General features: G+C 32.7%; 3 protein-coding genes across 3 annotated transcripts; 1 reads left to right on the top strand and 2 right to left on the bottom strand.

Annotated features, from left to right (window-relative positions):
- Nucleotides 1-798: 798 nt before the first annotated feature.
- On the bottom strand, nucleotides 799-3,615 carry LOC133181653 (calmodulin-like). Its single transcript, XM_061316208.1, has 5 exons — nucleotides 3,395-3,615; nucleotides 1,928-1,958; nucleotides 1,661-1,804; nucleotides 1,299-1,541; nucleotides 799-1,062 (listed from the first exon to the last, which is right to left on the bottom strand). Exons 1-5 carry the CDS (start codon nucleotides 3,395-3,397, stop codon nucleotides 1,034-1,036), a joined length of 450 nt encoding a protein of 149 aa, XP_061172192.1. The 5' UTR covers nucleotides 3,398-3,615; the 3' UTR covers nucleotides 799-1,033.
- Nucleotides 3,616-6,566: 2,951 nt separating this feature from the next.
- Nucleotides 6,567-11,586, bottom strand: LOC133183191 (calmodulin-like). Its single transcript, XM_061318142.1, has 4 exons — nucleotides 11,391-11,586; nucleotides 10,958-11,101; nucleotides 9,938-10,192; nucleotides 6,567-6,993 (listed from the first exon to the last, which is right to left on the bottom strand). The coding sequence occupies exons 1-4, from the start codon at nucleotides 11,566-11,568 to the stop codon at nucleotides 6,962-6,964; spliced, it is 609 nt and encodes a 202-aa protein (XP_061174126.1). The 5' UTR covers nucleotides 11,569-11,586; the 3' UTR covers nucleotides 6,567-6,961.
- A 1,216-nt stretch (nucleotides 11,587-12,802) lies between these two features.
- On the top strand, nucleotides 12,803-13,825 carry LOC133181493 (neuropeptides capa receptor-like). Its single transcript, XM_061315984.1, has one exon. It carries the CDS (start codon nucleotides 12,803-12,805, stop codon nucleotides 13,823-13,825), a length of 1,023 nt encoding a protein of 340 aa, XP_061171968.1.
- Nucleotides 13,826-14,562: the final 737 nt, after the last annotated feature.

Raw genomic sequence — 14,562 nt, 5'->3', positions numbered from 1 at the left:
TGTAATTTATACACGTGTCGATTTCTATCGTAAATCCTGGGGGCTAGATACTTTCTTGTTAAACTGTAAGTAAATATTGCTTTAGTGACTTGTCGCATTGCGGACAATCTTACTAGTAGCCTTAATCTATTGTAGGTCATGTAGGTCCGGCAAGGAAAGTAAATGAAATTTAAGTGATTAGAATTTGAGTGAAATTTTAGAGAGCAAACTTTATTTGAACCTCTTTTGCATTGTTGACAATTAACCAATCATCTTCGGTCTGAATTCAGAGATAATTAACTCACGACAAAGGAGAATAACGTTTATCAATTTATCATAAATTACATATATGATGAGTATTTGTATACAGCAGGTGCTTGTACCAAACATTGTGATGTTGTTTATAAATCAGTTCTAATAGTTTCCAGAATATTAGAATATACTTATCAATTTTGCTAAGATATTTCAACAATGCAGATGTATTTATATTATACACGCTATATAAATCTAAGGCCTACTGGGTAGCTTTTGATCAATATGTTCTTTTAAGCTGTTCATTAATTTTAAAACTTTTTTGAAGCCAAGTTGCTCTTCCAGTTACACAAGTTGCTTATGGAGCAGTGGTTTTGGAATCTTATCTAAATCATTAATATGTTAATATAATACAGTTTACTGCGTAAATCTTCACATAGAGTTTTTTAAATGTTTGTGTATAACGATAGGTGTATAAAATAAGCAAATTCAATCAATATTCCTTTTTTGTCAGTCAAAAGATCTTTCCTCCACCTTCAATTCTATTGGAAAAACAAAACACAAATAGTTGTCAACAGATTTTATTCAACAATACAAATAAGTTTTATATAAAATATGCCAGTTTCAGATCACAACAAAAAATGTTTGTAAAATGTCAGTGTATGCATCTGTCCTGGAAGGGTATGAAAAATATCACAATTATGAATATGTATGAAATGATTTTGAATGGACACCCGGATGTGAACTTTCAGGTTAAAGACTCCATTGTCAAGTTTTTCTCATTAAGGATATTTCCCTTTCTTTACTTGCTTGTCATCATTCTTACGAATTCTGCAGAAAAATATAAAGATATAGATATATAGATATTTATATATATTAAAATCAACATTTAACTCGCTGTATATCTGAGTTTCCTAGTTATGACCGCGTTAATTACAGGTGCAAAACAGATCAAAGAAAAAGTAAGAATTGTTTTACCAATATTTACCACTCTACATTTTAAAGATTTTTGAATAAATGGTGTCTAAAATTATCAAAAATATGAAATTTTGTATTAGATTACGTACCTTCATAGTTAACCTGTCCATCACCGTCCAAATCAGCCTCCCTGATCATCTCATCAACCTCTTCGTCTGTTAGTTTTTCACCTAAATTTGTCATCACGTGACGTAACTCTGCAGCACTAATGAATCCATTTCCGTCCTTATCAAAGACTCGGAAAGCTTCACGGAGTTCCTCCTCGGAATCCGAATCCTTCATTTTCTTAGCCATCATGGTAAGGAATTCTGGGAAATCGATGGTTCCGTTTCCTATGCAAAATTAGATACTATATCATGTATATGCTATTAAATGAATTTCAGAATTTATGATATTGGCTTGGGAAGATTTCAGAAATTAGCAGAATTGATTAGAAAAGTTTATGATTTACCATCAGCATCTACTTCGTTGATCATGTCTTGAAGTTCTGCCTCTGTAGGATTCTGACCCAGTGACCTCATCACGGTGCCAAGTTCTTTCGTTGTAATGGTTCCATCCCCATCTTTATCAAAAAGACTGAAAGCCTCTTTGAATTCTGCAATTCAATAAAAGTAAATCAGACTAATTTGCTCCAGTTAATCGTGTCATTATTACCCATAAAGTTTTAAAATGGAATTACTATTGAGCACAATGATTTCATATTTAAGAAGGTGCTTACCGGCAATTTGTTCTTCTGAGAGTTGATCAGCCTATAAAAGAAAATATGTTAAATAGACTATATTAAAAAAAATGGCAGTTTTAAAGAACTCCGAGTTTGATTTTTATATGGCACCCAAATATAACAAATGATTAAATCGGTATTTGAAATTTTAAAACTTAAAGTGGTTTCGAACATTGTGGTATAGAATTTATGTTGTATCCAATAGAAAACTCTAATCCTTATGATCCTGGCACATGTATACAACTTATTACAGGTTGTCCATTTAGTGCAGATTTCCGCTCAAACATCCTTTATTACTGACCGTACCCAGCTTTTAGTCACACTAGATACAAATGGACCACCCCCTACTGCTTCACCCAAAGAATCAGGACATTTATAGTTTTATTACAGATTGCTAACATTTATAGTTTTATTACAGATTGCTAACATTTATAGTTTTATTATAGATTGCTAACATTTATTTACTATAGACAGGATACAAGATGTCATTTTTTAAAAGCAGTAATAGTGTTATGTTTTAATACTTGTACATGTGCTTATATTATGTTGTCCCCTATTTATTTATGACGCAATTTCAAATTGATGCCTCGATCAAATAAAATTTGAATTATCTATATGTATAAAGTCATTTAGATGATACGATTATAACATATCCTTACGCGTATATATTTCAAGTTGTTCAAAAAAAATAACAAGAAACTGTGATTTAAATGTGAAAATTGAACCACAAAACGCAGTTTCTGCAAGTTCAAACATTCAAAGAAGGTGGTATTCTTATTCTTAGTCATGTTTTAGGCAGTAATTTACTAAAGAAAAAAGTGACATAAGATTACTATATTATATAATATGTCGGAAACTGTCCCACACTCGCTATCCAACTAAAAAATAATTTCCTTAGAATATTTTCACATACTTTTTTTTTAAATCATTTATGTATAAATGAAACCATTCATGTATGAAGCAGCAGGTATTTGCCATATGAATAAGAAATACAACACTATTGAATCGTTTGACGGAGGTACATTACATAAACTGCATACATTTTATTATAAAGAGAAAATATTTAAAAATTGCATTTTAATTAGATACACATATATCATATGTATACGTCCGTTGCATTTTCATGTTGATCATGGCATGACCAAATTAAAAAAAATGCCTGTGTTGTTTTTACAATATATTTTCACTTTTTTAAAGAAAATGCATTATGACTAGCGCATTGATCTAGTTCATGAATAAAAATATGTCACAATACTTATAGTCTTCGGGTAAAAAAGCATGTCAGTCATCTGGTGAAGATACCAACACGGAGAATTCAGAGTCTCCTAGTTCAGCGGCACAATGTGTACATTTTTTCTTGAAAATTGGCTTTTAAAAAATTCTTTTAGTACGTTCTTAGGTAAATTAAACATATTCAAAATGCATCAAAATGAATCATTTCTGAAAATCATGAAAGATACATACCATGACTGCTCGCTTCTACTGCTCTTGCTTGAGTGGTAAACTAGGGACCAAGTCGTCCAGTGTTTAACAGTAAAACTGGTCAATGCAAGCCCCGGCCCGCCAAACAAAAGCAGATTTAAAATATTTTCTCAAAGGTTTAATCATACAGAGATAAGTACGTAGGGGAATAAAACAGGCCAACTTTTCAATGGGTCTTTGTTACCAGTAGCAATAGCTCTAATCAATGACCTATCGATAAATTGGCAGTTTCAAAAGCCGATTACGACATGTTTTCGTGATGCAATAATCAACAAATTAGGGGGCTAATTAAAAATTGTTTAATTTGTGTTGATTATTTGAAGATACATTAATACGGGGTTTTATTAATGCATATTTTCCACAAGGAATAGGCATTTTAAACAATTAACATGGACAAAATTTAAAAAAAAAATTATAATGACAATTTTAGATTTTAAAAGCAATTCTAATTATATAAAATTTATTCAGTCATAACGCGTTCGGGAAGGATTAAGATCGACAGCAAATTCCATAGCAATTTGTCGCAGTGCGACAGACAATAAACATTTTTTTTTAAAAATACGTTTTATCTTAAGAAAGGGTATAGAGTGACATATAGGATAGTTCATCTTCAGTTTCGTAAAAACAAAGAGGAAAAAAAATTGCATATTTTTCAATCAGCTTCCAATTTCGGAAGTAAAAATTAATCGATATTGCTTTCCAAGAACATATTTGTCATTAACAGTAGTTTTAGTATATTATACATGTAAATATTGCACTGTGCCTAAAGTGGTGAAAACTTGTTTCAATGATAGAAAATGGTAAATAAATTTATTAAAACGTAGTATTTTATTTGTTTCATCTCTTGGAAAGAGGCGGGGGGGGGGGGGGGGGGAGGGGGGTTACAAGAGTTGTGACTTCAGGTACATGTGTATTATATTTTTCCTGACTCCAGCAAGTTACATTACTGGTCATTTGACACAATGATATATTGTTTTAAATACACAGGATACTAAAAAAAAGTCACAGAAATTTATTGAACATTTTGTACGACCTTATAATAGCTAAAACGCATATCACATATTTCAAACTAAGCTTTTCTATAAGGCCATATAAAGCCATCAAAGCTATTGTATACTATATATAAGAATATAATTGTAGAAAAATTGCTTCAGCCATCAGATTAACTGTGACTTTTTCTTAAAAAAAATACACCAGATGAACTATCAAGCAATCGCACAACAATGCAAATTAATCATAAATAAATGAAAAGCATTCATTTCCAGAAAATCTATTAAAATTTATTTACAGGTTTCGAATTTTTTTCTTCGTGTTTTTGCATTGAATTTCAATATACTGAATGTACATGTATATATATGAAAGTGTAGACTTAGGGGGAATGTTCAGATAAGGAGAACTTTATAGGATATCGTGATAAAGTTTTAGCAATATTAATTAAAGTCTTTACGAAGTGTTTTACCAATATCCTTTATCCTTACGAAAATCGCACGATTGGATGTTACATAACTGTTTTGCACATGTACCCTTACCCTAATTTGAACTCTTACAGGGTACATGTGGACGTCAAAAAGGAAGAGAATATCAGCGACAAGCTGATTCAATGAATAGAAATTAAAATACAACCCTTAGGTCAAAGCAGACGGATTGTGATAAGGCGCTATGGAGATTTGTCGCATTGCGGATCTTACCGAGAGAAAATTTTGTCGCATTGCGGCGAAAGTTAAAGGTAAGGGTGGGTCATTGCACAGGTAAACAAAGCCCACCAGGGCACATGAACACTTTAAACGTGTCAAAGTTCTGTGTTTTACATTTTAAATAAACGGTGTTATCCAATATAAGATCGAACGAAATACAACATAACTCAATTTATAAAGTATTAATTCTTAAAAGATTGAAAAAAGAGTTTAAAAAACGTGAATTTTAAGTAATATTGCTGTTTTTCTAGCGACAATCCCCTGACAATAACTGCAATCTCGCCAACCCCTAGTACATAATTTGTAAGTTATTAATTGAAACACTAATCAGGTCTAGCCGCCGTAAAATTTCGAAAAATTCCTAAAGCAATATTGGCTGTATTTTTGTGAATTTTGTTGAAAAAATCTGCTATTATTCTAATTCTGTATATAACTTGAACCTTATCACAAAGCTTTCAATTTTATCATAGGAAAGGTTTTATTAGTATTATATTAGAAATAATTTTTGTACGGGACAATATAAATAAAATGTTCTTGCAATCACACCTTCTAAATACTTTTCCAATGCAAATATGCATAGTACACGTTTATAAACCTTCATTTTCTTCTAAAACTGAATATTAAATTACAATTTTTCAACTGAAAATTTCGAACTTAGGAGTTAAGGCTGAGGACAGTAGAGTTGAAGCTGAGAACTGAGGAGTTGAGTCTGGTAACTGAGGAGTTGAGTCTGGGAACTGAGGAGTTGAGTCTGGGAACTGAGGAGTTGAGTCTGGGAACTGAGGAGATGAGTCTGGGAACTGAGGAGTTGAGTCTGGGAACTTAGGAGTTGAGGCTGAGAACAGTAGAGTTGAGGCTGAGAACTGAGGAGTTGAGTCTGGGAACTGAGGATATGAGTCTGGGAACTGAGGAGTTGAGTCTGGGAACTTAGGAGTTGAGGCTGAGAACAGTAGAGTTGGGGCTGAGAACTTAGGAGTTGAGTCTGATAACTGAGGAGTTGAGTCTGGGAAATCAGGAGTTGAGGCTGAGAACAGTAGAGTTGAGTTTGATAATCTATAGGACTTGGGGATGAAAACTTGGGAGTCGAGGCTAAGAACCAAGGAGTTGAGTCTGAGAACTGAGGAGTTGAGCATTCGATAAATTATAGACCATTAATTCAAGACATTAGTCCCAAGTTTGATTTTTACTATTTATCAAGAGTATTTTAGAAACATTAATATAATTTACTGGTGTAGTAAACATTCTCGCTAAAATCTACATAATATGTAGATTCGATAAGGATGTTTAATGTTGTTGATTCCATTTACAGTTTTAAAAAAATGATACCGTTGACGGTTAGCACATGAAACAATACAACACATTTGTGTTATAACATCAATATACATATTTATTACATTCATGTACTTGGTAATAAATACATGTTTTTGTATACTAGTACATGCAATATACCTGACATCATATCATTATTCTCTATATATTTAAGCGTAAATAATATGCCCACTCATTTCGGAAGTTTCACTTTCCATGTAAGAAGATTCCTAAGGTATTTTGAGGTTTGATTAACTCAGTAACAGGTCCTGCTTCTTCTGTTTATATGTTTGTTTGTTTTTTTTTAATTTAAATATGTAAACGCATTCATTAAGATAGAAGCATAACAGCATATGAAAGACTTGGACGATGAAGGTAATTTCTGACTTTAAAATATTCATCTTAGTTTGGCACTTTCAGCACACCGGTGAAGAGGAGTAACTCTTGTTCCATCTCATAGCAGGGGGAAGGAAGTCTGGATCCGGTTGTCGTTACTGAGTTAAAGTCTTCAGAGAGTTATTAAACGTGTTTTCGTGCACATACCAAATTACATCCTCGCTGTCAACAATTTCACAAAATCTATGACAGAAATAAAACATAATTTTAAAAATGAATATGGAATAAAGTCTCCATGCCAATAGGCATGACATTGTCGAAGGCTCAGATCCTAAGACATGCATGTCTAAATGATTCTCATCTACGAAAGTATACAGAATCAACTGATTATCTACGATTCCAAACTCAAGTATTTTAACGCCCATGTACTCGCTTCAAGGGCATTTTACTTTTATTACATTTTATAAATTATATTTAAAAAGTAGTACATTCAATCATTGTTATCAACAACCAGATATTGTCCACAGTTTTAAAACATGATTAAACATTTAAGAGATCTCCTTTCCAAAGCCATAGCGTAAAGATTCCTAAATGTGGAGAAATGTTGTACATTTTTTTTAGAAATAAGGTATAGTTTTTAAACTTTTATCGAGGTGTAAAAATCGGGTTGGTAACGTGATCAAATCTGATAAAACCCGAAGGGCTTTATGGTAGATTTGATCACGTAACAACCCGTATTTGCATCCAGATAAATGTTTAAAAATGATACCATATTACTTACCCGTATAAACTCACCTATAAGTCGGTTTTGGGGAGTTAAATTATGATTCAAAACTCTATGTCCTATACTTATAGGCGAGTCATAAAATGATAAGCATTTTTTTCTTGAAGGCAAAATGTATTATTTTAAAAACATTTCGGGCTGTTATCGTTGACAGAAATTTGGACACTCTAAGATTATGCATAGAGTACAAGTATTTACATATTTCAATGATTTTATTTTTATCTTTGTCATTTTAATTGTGCATTATTACCGTCTTCCTTGGAAAACAGTATACAGAGTTGAAATATTTTACAATCTTTTGATTGTACACTTCCTCTGTTCTGTGACTGATAAAAATGCATAATGAAAATTTCAGTTATTTCATAGGTTGAATGTTGTGCTAGGCAAAGGATTAAATTTTCTAGTGATCTAATTTTTGTAGACTTAACAGTTTTTCAATCTCAAAAAAATCGACAAAACGAACAAAAGAAAATTGCAGTAAACCAAACTGACACTCTAATTTTTTATAGTAACTATTATTAAGTTTTTCAATATTTTCATGATTAACAGAAAATTATTTTTCTGCATGCAAACATTGAGATGTGTGTTTCTTTTTCAAGTAAAATGAATAAAACCAGAGACCTCGGAATGGAATACTCGGAAGTCTCTGAATTTATCCTACATTTATTACCCCAACCGGAAGCTTTGTATCCCAAAGTCTTGTTATGTATCGAGATAATTTTCGAGAAATAAATCACAGGCACTTGTTTCTGTAATAAATTTTGGACCCATAGTATAATAATAACACAAGGTATCCAACTCCGTATTACACGGAGTACCCCCTCCCTCAGAATCGCACTCATTAACACTTTCAGAGGACATGCACTGGCAAACTGTTTATACCTATGTCTTCTACGATAATTTATCTACACAACCATATATGGCATGCGTGTCTTAATTTTCTTTTATCCCCGTAAACAGCGTCAAAACTCTGCTCGCCGAGTGGAAGAGTCGAACTCAACCATGAAATGGGATGTGCTAATCCCGGGCAGAGAGCAAAATTAAAAAAAAATGAGTGAGTTTAAAAATTCAATTCCAGTGTTTAAATATTGCAGTGACTAAATAAAATTTGTTTACCTCTCATTTTCCATTAAAGCACTACGATATTTTTCCGATGTAATTTTAAAAACAGATCTTTAGCCAATCAAAATCTCTGCCCGGGATTAGCACATACAATTTCATGGTTGAGTTCGAGGGGGGTACTCCGTGTAATACGGAGTTGAATACCTTGAGTTATTATTATACTATGGGTCAAATTTTTTTCACAGAAACAAGTGCCTGTGGAATAAATGAGTGGTTTACAATAAAGAGGCTCGACCGACTGAACTACCATACGTGACGGTGGGGGTGCCTGGAATTGAGTTAGATACCTTGTGGTAAAAGTAAGTAGGGGGTGCCCCGTATACGAAACAAGTGCCTGTGAGCACAACGCCAGGATCTACAGTACAAAAAAATAATACGGCCTGATACGTGTATCATTGTCAGTTTACAGTTTAGGGTTGTTGCTAAGACGACAAAGCTTTTGAAAAAATTTGCTTATTGTTAATTATATATATGACCATTCCTTTCAGTAACTTGTGACTTCGTTTATCGGTTAACTTGAATTGCGAACCCGATACGTGTATAATGCCGATGAGCATTGATGAATAATAATGAAATATTCATACACATGTACCGTCGAAAAATATATTTAATAACAGTTTTAATACTGTTAAAAATATTTCAGAATATAATTCTAAACTCTTTTTGAAACTCGATTGTTATTTGAAAAAGGGGAAAACTGCGAAACTTGACAACTAAACAATTTAATCATTAAATATGTATCTTAGTTATCATGTATTTCAAAGATTTTTTCATATTTTACACGTATCAAGTACTCTAATTATTTCGGCTTAAACTTATGATTCACAAATCGAATTCGGCAAATCGAATCGAATATTCCTCATGCTGGGAAATTCAAACCTTATTTTTATTTCTTTATTACTCCAAACACGACAACAGCGCACCGTCTTGCATTTCAGTCACTATGTATCATCCATATTAATTCCTTGCTTTTGAAGAAATGGATTAATATTTAATTATTCGTGATTTTAGAATCTCTATGTAAATTTAGTTACTAGTAGTTTTTTTTTTTATCCCAAAGCCACACTTTTTCCTCGCAATAATTTACCTTTTGCCCATTACATTGTACAAACAGCTTTTAGTCATTTAGAAGCAAAAATCTTGTCAGATAAGTAACATTGTATTTTAAATGAGAAAATATGCAAGTAAACGTATAAAAAAAACCTTAAGTTTAACCTTACTTAAGCACGGTAATAATTCTTTTGTTCGATATTAAGGTAAGTATATTTCTTGTGTCTTTACCTTCAAAACACAAATCACCATTGCCCTTTGTGTCAAACTGCTTCACAAGCTCAAAAGCGTGTTCCTCGTCAAATGAAGGTTCAAATTCTGCCATAAACTCACATAAAGCTTGTGGGGTTACGCTTCCTGTTCCGGTTTTGTCGAGTACTCGGAACACCTCGTGAAATTCAAAGTCTTTCTCGTCTTTCTTACTAAATGGGCCCTTGTGGCTGTTCATAACTGACACAAATTTCTCCAGAGTAACTAATCCATTGCCTAGATTTTTAAATGAATGTAAATCAAAGTAAAAATGCATTTTGGTTATCCCTCTCTTACCAAAAAAAAAAAATGCATAAATAATTTTGTTTCTTAAATTATTATTGTTGAGCACCAATCGACAATCCTCGACTGACTCCACTACACTCCATACAAACCTCGGATGTTATTGGTGGAGGAATATGCATCAAACCAATGCATTTCTCCGCCGGAACTGCCTTTTAACTCATTTCATAATTTGCACTGCATGAAGTTCTCTTTAAAAAGTGTCCTATCTTGTCTAATTGATTACAAACTTATGTTAGTTGTATTTGAAAGCTGAAACCTAGTGTTGGTGTGCTACAAAGTAAGTCAGATAGATAGATTTCAAAGGAATATTTGAAGTTATTCCGGATTTGATCACATGATTGTATTAGCAAAATGATTGAACACCGTACACGTTCGAGGTGAGTGTGCGAGGCATGAGCCACGGGAGGAGCTCCGAGTGGTTTAGTTTATAACAAAACATTGCATTAAACACAACGTTAATAAGTTCTATTCCACGAAGCAATAGGCATTTTCTACATCTTATCCCCATGTTATTTATAACATATAGATATGCATTCACTAAAAATCATTTAGTGAATCACCCATAGCTTCAAAGAGTGATTTTATTTTCATACTAGTATATAACAAACGGGTTGACAATTCATTTTGTAATAATACAATAAAATTAAAAAAGAACAAACTATTATATGCTGCAGTAGTATAGGGATACATGTATACCTTTCTTGTCAAATTCCGCTATCACATCTTGTAATTCTCCTTCAGTGGACACAATATCGTAGGAGAGCAGAACTTGTCTGATATCATTCGATGACAAGTAGCCATCTTTGTCTGCATCGAACTTGTCGAATATTACTTTATAATCTTGAAAACGAATAATAAAAATTGTGTCTTCACTTTAAGTTGGATCTGTTGCTCAGTTAAGACACGCACATAAATATATAAAAAAGAAAATAGATAGAAAAGAAATCTACTAAATAAACATTAAAAATAACCAATAATTTAGAACCATCTCGATATAATTAATGATTTACAAACGAATTCTTATCATTTTTTTTTTTTTTTACAATAAATAATGACGATATGTTTAATAGTTTATAAATAAATTCTTATCTTTTTCTTCCAATCTACAATAAATAATGAAATCATATACCTTCCCAGTTTGGTGTCGGCTCTTTCAAGTTGTCATCTTCAGATATAGAGGTAATGACTCCGTGTGATGGAGCGCGTTTCGTCACTTCCGGAACCTCTTCGTCTTCTGCTGCACTACAGTCATCTGTATCTGGTGAGTCGATTTCAGGTTTATCATAATGAAGTGTACAATCTTCCATTATAGAATTATATACAACAAAAATTCAAACGTCATGCCTTCCTAAAGAAAGTTCTGACACGCACTCGCTTCACTGAAAACGAAAGACGATTTTTAAAACTTTGACAGTTGGATTGACAAACTATTTATTATTTAAATCGTTTACATAACATACTTTAGAACTATCGATCGTTATTGACTTAAAATCACTACAAATCTGACGAATTTAAATTGAATGTACATGTATCAGCTAAAATGGAATTGTCGTATTTCGATTTTAAATGTATAGCAGTAAGCGGGGTTTCTGTTGGTGATAGGTTTAGTAAGGGGTTCTAGGAATCATTAATCATTACTTGATGAAAGCAATTTTTCACACTATTACGTTGCTGCAAAGTCGTTACTTTGACTTGAAATACGAAAAAATAATCAACTGTGGGCAGAAACGCTGTACAAGAAGATTGCGTTTTGCAGAAATTAAGCATTTAAAAACACCAGCATTCATGTACCGGATTATCCTTCGTTTTCTACTGGCCAAGAAAAATTCTTGAGCACTTTCCCTCTCTGTTTTGATTGTAACCGAATTGATCAAACGTGTGATTTTAATTAAATATACATTTATTTAGCATTTTTTCAAAAAAAAAAAAAAAAATACATATGCATATCGAGTATGTGGAAAAGGGAATGCGTGATTAACTTCTGGGGGTAATTTTCACACCTTTACACGTACATTATCATTCTGGGAGACATCTGTAAAAACTAAAAAGGAAAAAAATCTGATCATTTAGTCAATATACGGCAATTTTTTCTTCGATACTATTCGAATGAAAAAGAAATAAAATATAATAAATAAAGCATGAGATATTCCCAAACATTTCAGCTCAAGGGAAGACAAAATATGTTGCAACATCAAAATTATTATTTTACATAAATTTTTCTTTGAATTCAGTTTGCATTAAAATCAATTTTAATTAAATAATAGTGATTTAAGTTTTTAAAGGAATCAACGAATCTTTCCTCTCTCGACACCAAAAACTCAGATATGGTATTTTAATTATAACCCAAAATTGTGGTTTTAATAACGTCGAAGTAGAAAATTCTTGCTGAATTTGTTTACTCACCTGTCTTTGGTGAATGACAAAGGAAAAATGTTATCTTTTAATCTTGTTTATATAGTGGAATCGTGACATAGTTTCAGTTATCCAGGAGCATGGCTCGGATGCAGAAGTTCGCCAAGAAAAACTAAATTTCTGACAAAGATGTCGAATAACTCGTATTGGAATGTTACGGAATATAAGATCCAGGAGGCTTTGTGGACATTCCTTTCTCCTTTTCTCATTGTTGTCGGAGATGTTGGTAGTCTTCTATCTGTGGTCGTTCTTAATCAGCACAAATTGAGTAGATTTAGATCATCTACCTTTACCTACCTCAAATATTTAGCCCTTGGAGATATTTTATTGTTGAACGGATGCCTTTTTCCAGATTGGATTAACTACGCTTTCAATGTCAATATTCGAAAGTATTCTATAGGTTGTAAGATCCATAGCTTTCTTGTCTATTTGTCGACAGACTTTACAAACTGGATCTTGGTTGCAGTCTCAATCGATCGCTGTATTGCCGTTTGCTTACCACTGAAAGCTAGAACATACGACCACTTTCAGATTTGCAAAGCCACTATATCTGCCCTCTTTGTTGTAATGACTGCTCTGAATGTTCACTTATTTTGGAATATGGAAACTTCTGATCAAGAGGAACCTTGTGTTGAAGCTAACCACTTCACCTCTCATGTCTGGCCATGGATAGATTTTTGTGTGTTCTGTGTTCTCCCATTCCTGATAATGTTTTCCTGCAATGTATTACTTCTAAGAGCCATTACAAAATCCAGAAAAAAAGCTTTCTCATACAGAGATTCGAAAACTTCTATAACAAATGACATAAGAAAGGAGGGTGTCACTGCAAGACGATCGTCGCACTTGACAAAAATGCTGCTAACAGTGAGCTCGGTGTTCCTTGTATTGACGTTTCCAATCATCACTGTAGAGTTACCCCGATCTCTCTTCTTCAACGCCGACTCTCAAGGGAAACAGTTTGCCAGGTACAAGTTGGCCTGGACGATAGGCAATATGCTGCAGTACGTAAACAGTGCTGGTCATTTTTTCATGTACTTCTTGACTTGTCCATCCTTTAGAGATGAACTGAAGTGTCTTGTTTGTAAATGTAAAAGAAATTCTACCATGCCAAGAGGGAAGGTCAGCACGGTTTCACTGTCTCCCCTCTCTTAAAAGATGATAGTAAGTCGTCGGTATATATCACTGTATGTGACTTTGTGTACCCATTTCAACTGAAAATATTTTCTTTCGTGCAGTTCAAAGGATGCTTATTCATATTCACTGCCAAGATGTAGTTGTGTTTGCAGTAAATGTTGCATGCCGTAAAATAAGTACACATACAGTATTTGGTTTTCCCCTGATTTTGATTATGTCATCTTATTATTAACTCTAGCTATCATATGCACAAAACACGTGTTTCTTTTCTAGATATTTAATTTGTTCACAAAATTTTTTTCTGAATATTGCTATATGTGTAAAAAAAAAATGAAATGATAAAAATAATGAATCAAATGTTGAAGTTTATAACTGTTCATTTCTCAGTTCAAGATATGATTTTCGATCTCTGGACATTTCAGAGCGATAATGATGAGGATTTAACGAAGAAGCAGATCTGGTCGGCTTATCACCAACTTGATGAATTCTGGCAAAATATAAAAAAAATATTTAAAATCATTTCTATTATATCCAGATATTCAAAATATTCTGTTGTATTTTAGGATTTTTTTCTCTCGTGAAATGTTTGCCCAAAAGATATTGACAGATTATTTTGCTTATTTTGAAATCGAAGACATTACTAATCTAAAGGCAATCTCTATTACTAATATAAAGGCGATCTCTATTAATCAAATTTTTAAATTGTCCTTGAGAATAAGGACAAAAAGGCAATATTAGAAAGGGATTTTTACAGT

Source organism: Saccostrea echinata, unplaced genomic scaffold, assembly GCF_033153115.1.
Source record: "Saccostrea echinata isolate AGI-Se365-2 ecotype Australia unplaced genomic scaffold, CSIRO_AGI_Sech_v1 ptg000009l, whole genome shotgun sequence".
Lineage (NCBI taxonomy): Eukaryota > Metazoa > Mollusca > Bivalvia > Ostreida > Ostreidae > Saccostrea > Saccostrea echinata.
The sequence above is the reverse complement of the archived record's forward strand: the minus strand, read 5'-3'. Positions and strand labels throughout refer to the sequence as shown.

Coding starts and splice junctions, on each gene's coding strand:
- LOC133181653 (XM_061316208.1), bottom strand. Junction 1,542..1,660: donor CAACGAAGTAGATGCTGATG/GTAAATCATAAA, acceptor AATTTTGCATAG/GAAACGGAACCATCGATTTC. Junction 1,063..1,298: donor TGGACAGGTTAACTATGAAG/GTACGTAATCTA, acceptor ATTTTTCTGCAG/AATTCGTAAGAATGATGACA.
- LOC133183191 (XM_061318142.1), bottom strand. CDS start 11,568: ATGGAAGATTGTACACTTCATTATGATAAACCTGAAATCGACTCACCA. Junction 11,102..11,390: donor GCCGACACCAAACTGGGAAG/GTATATGATTTC, acceptor TTCGTTTTCAAG/ATTATAAAGTAATATTCGAC. Junction 10,193..10,957: donor AGCGGAATTTGACAAGAAAG/GTATACATGTAT, acceptor TTAAAAATCTAG/GCAATGGATTAGTTACTCTG.
- LOC133181493 (XM_061315984.1), top strand. CDS start 12,803: ATGTCGAATAACTCGTATTGGAATGTTACGGAATATAAGATCCAGGAG.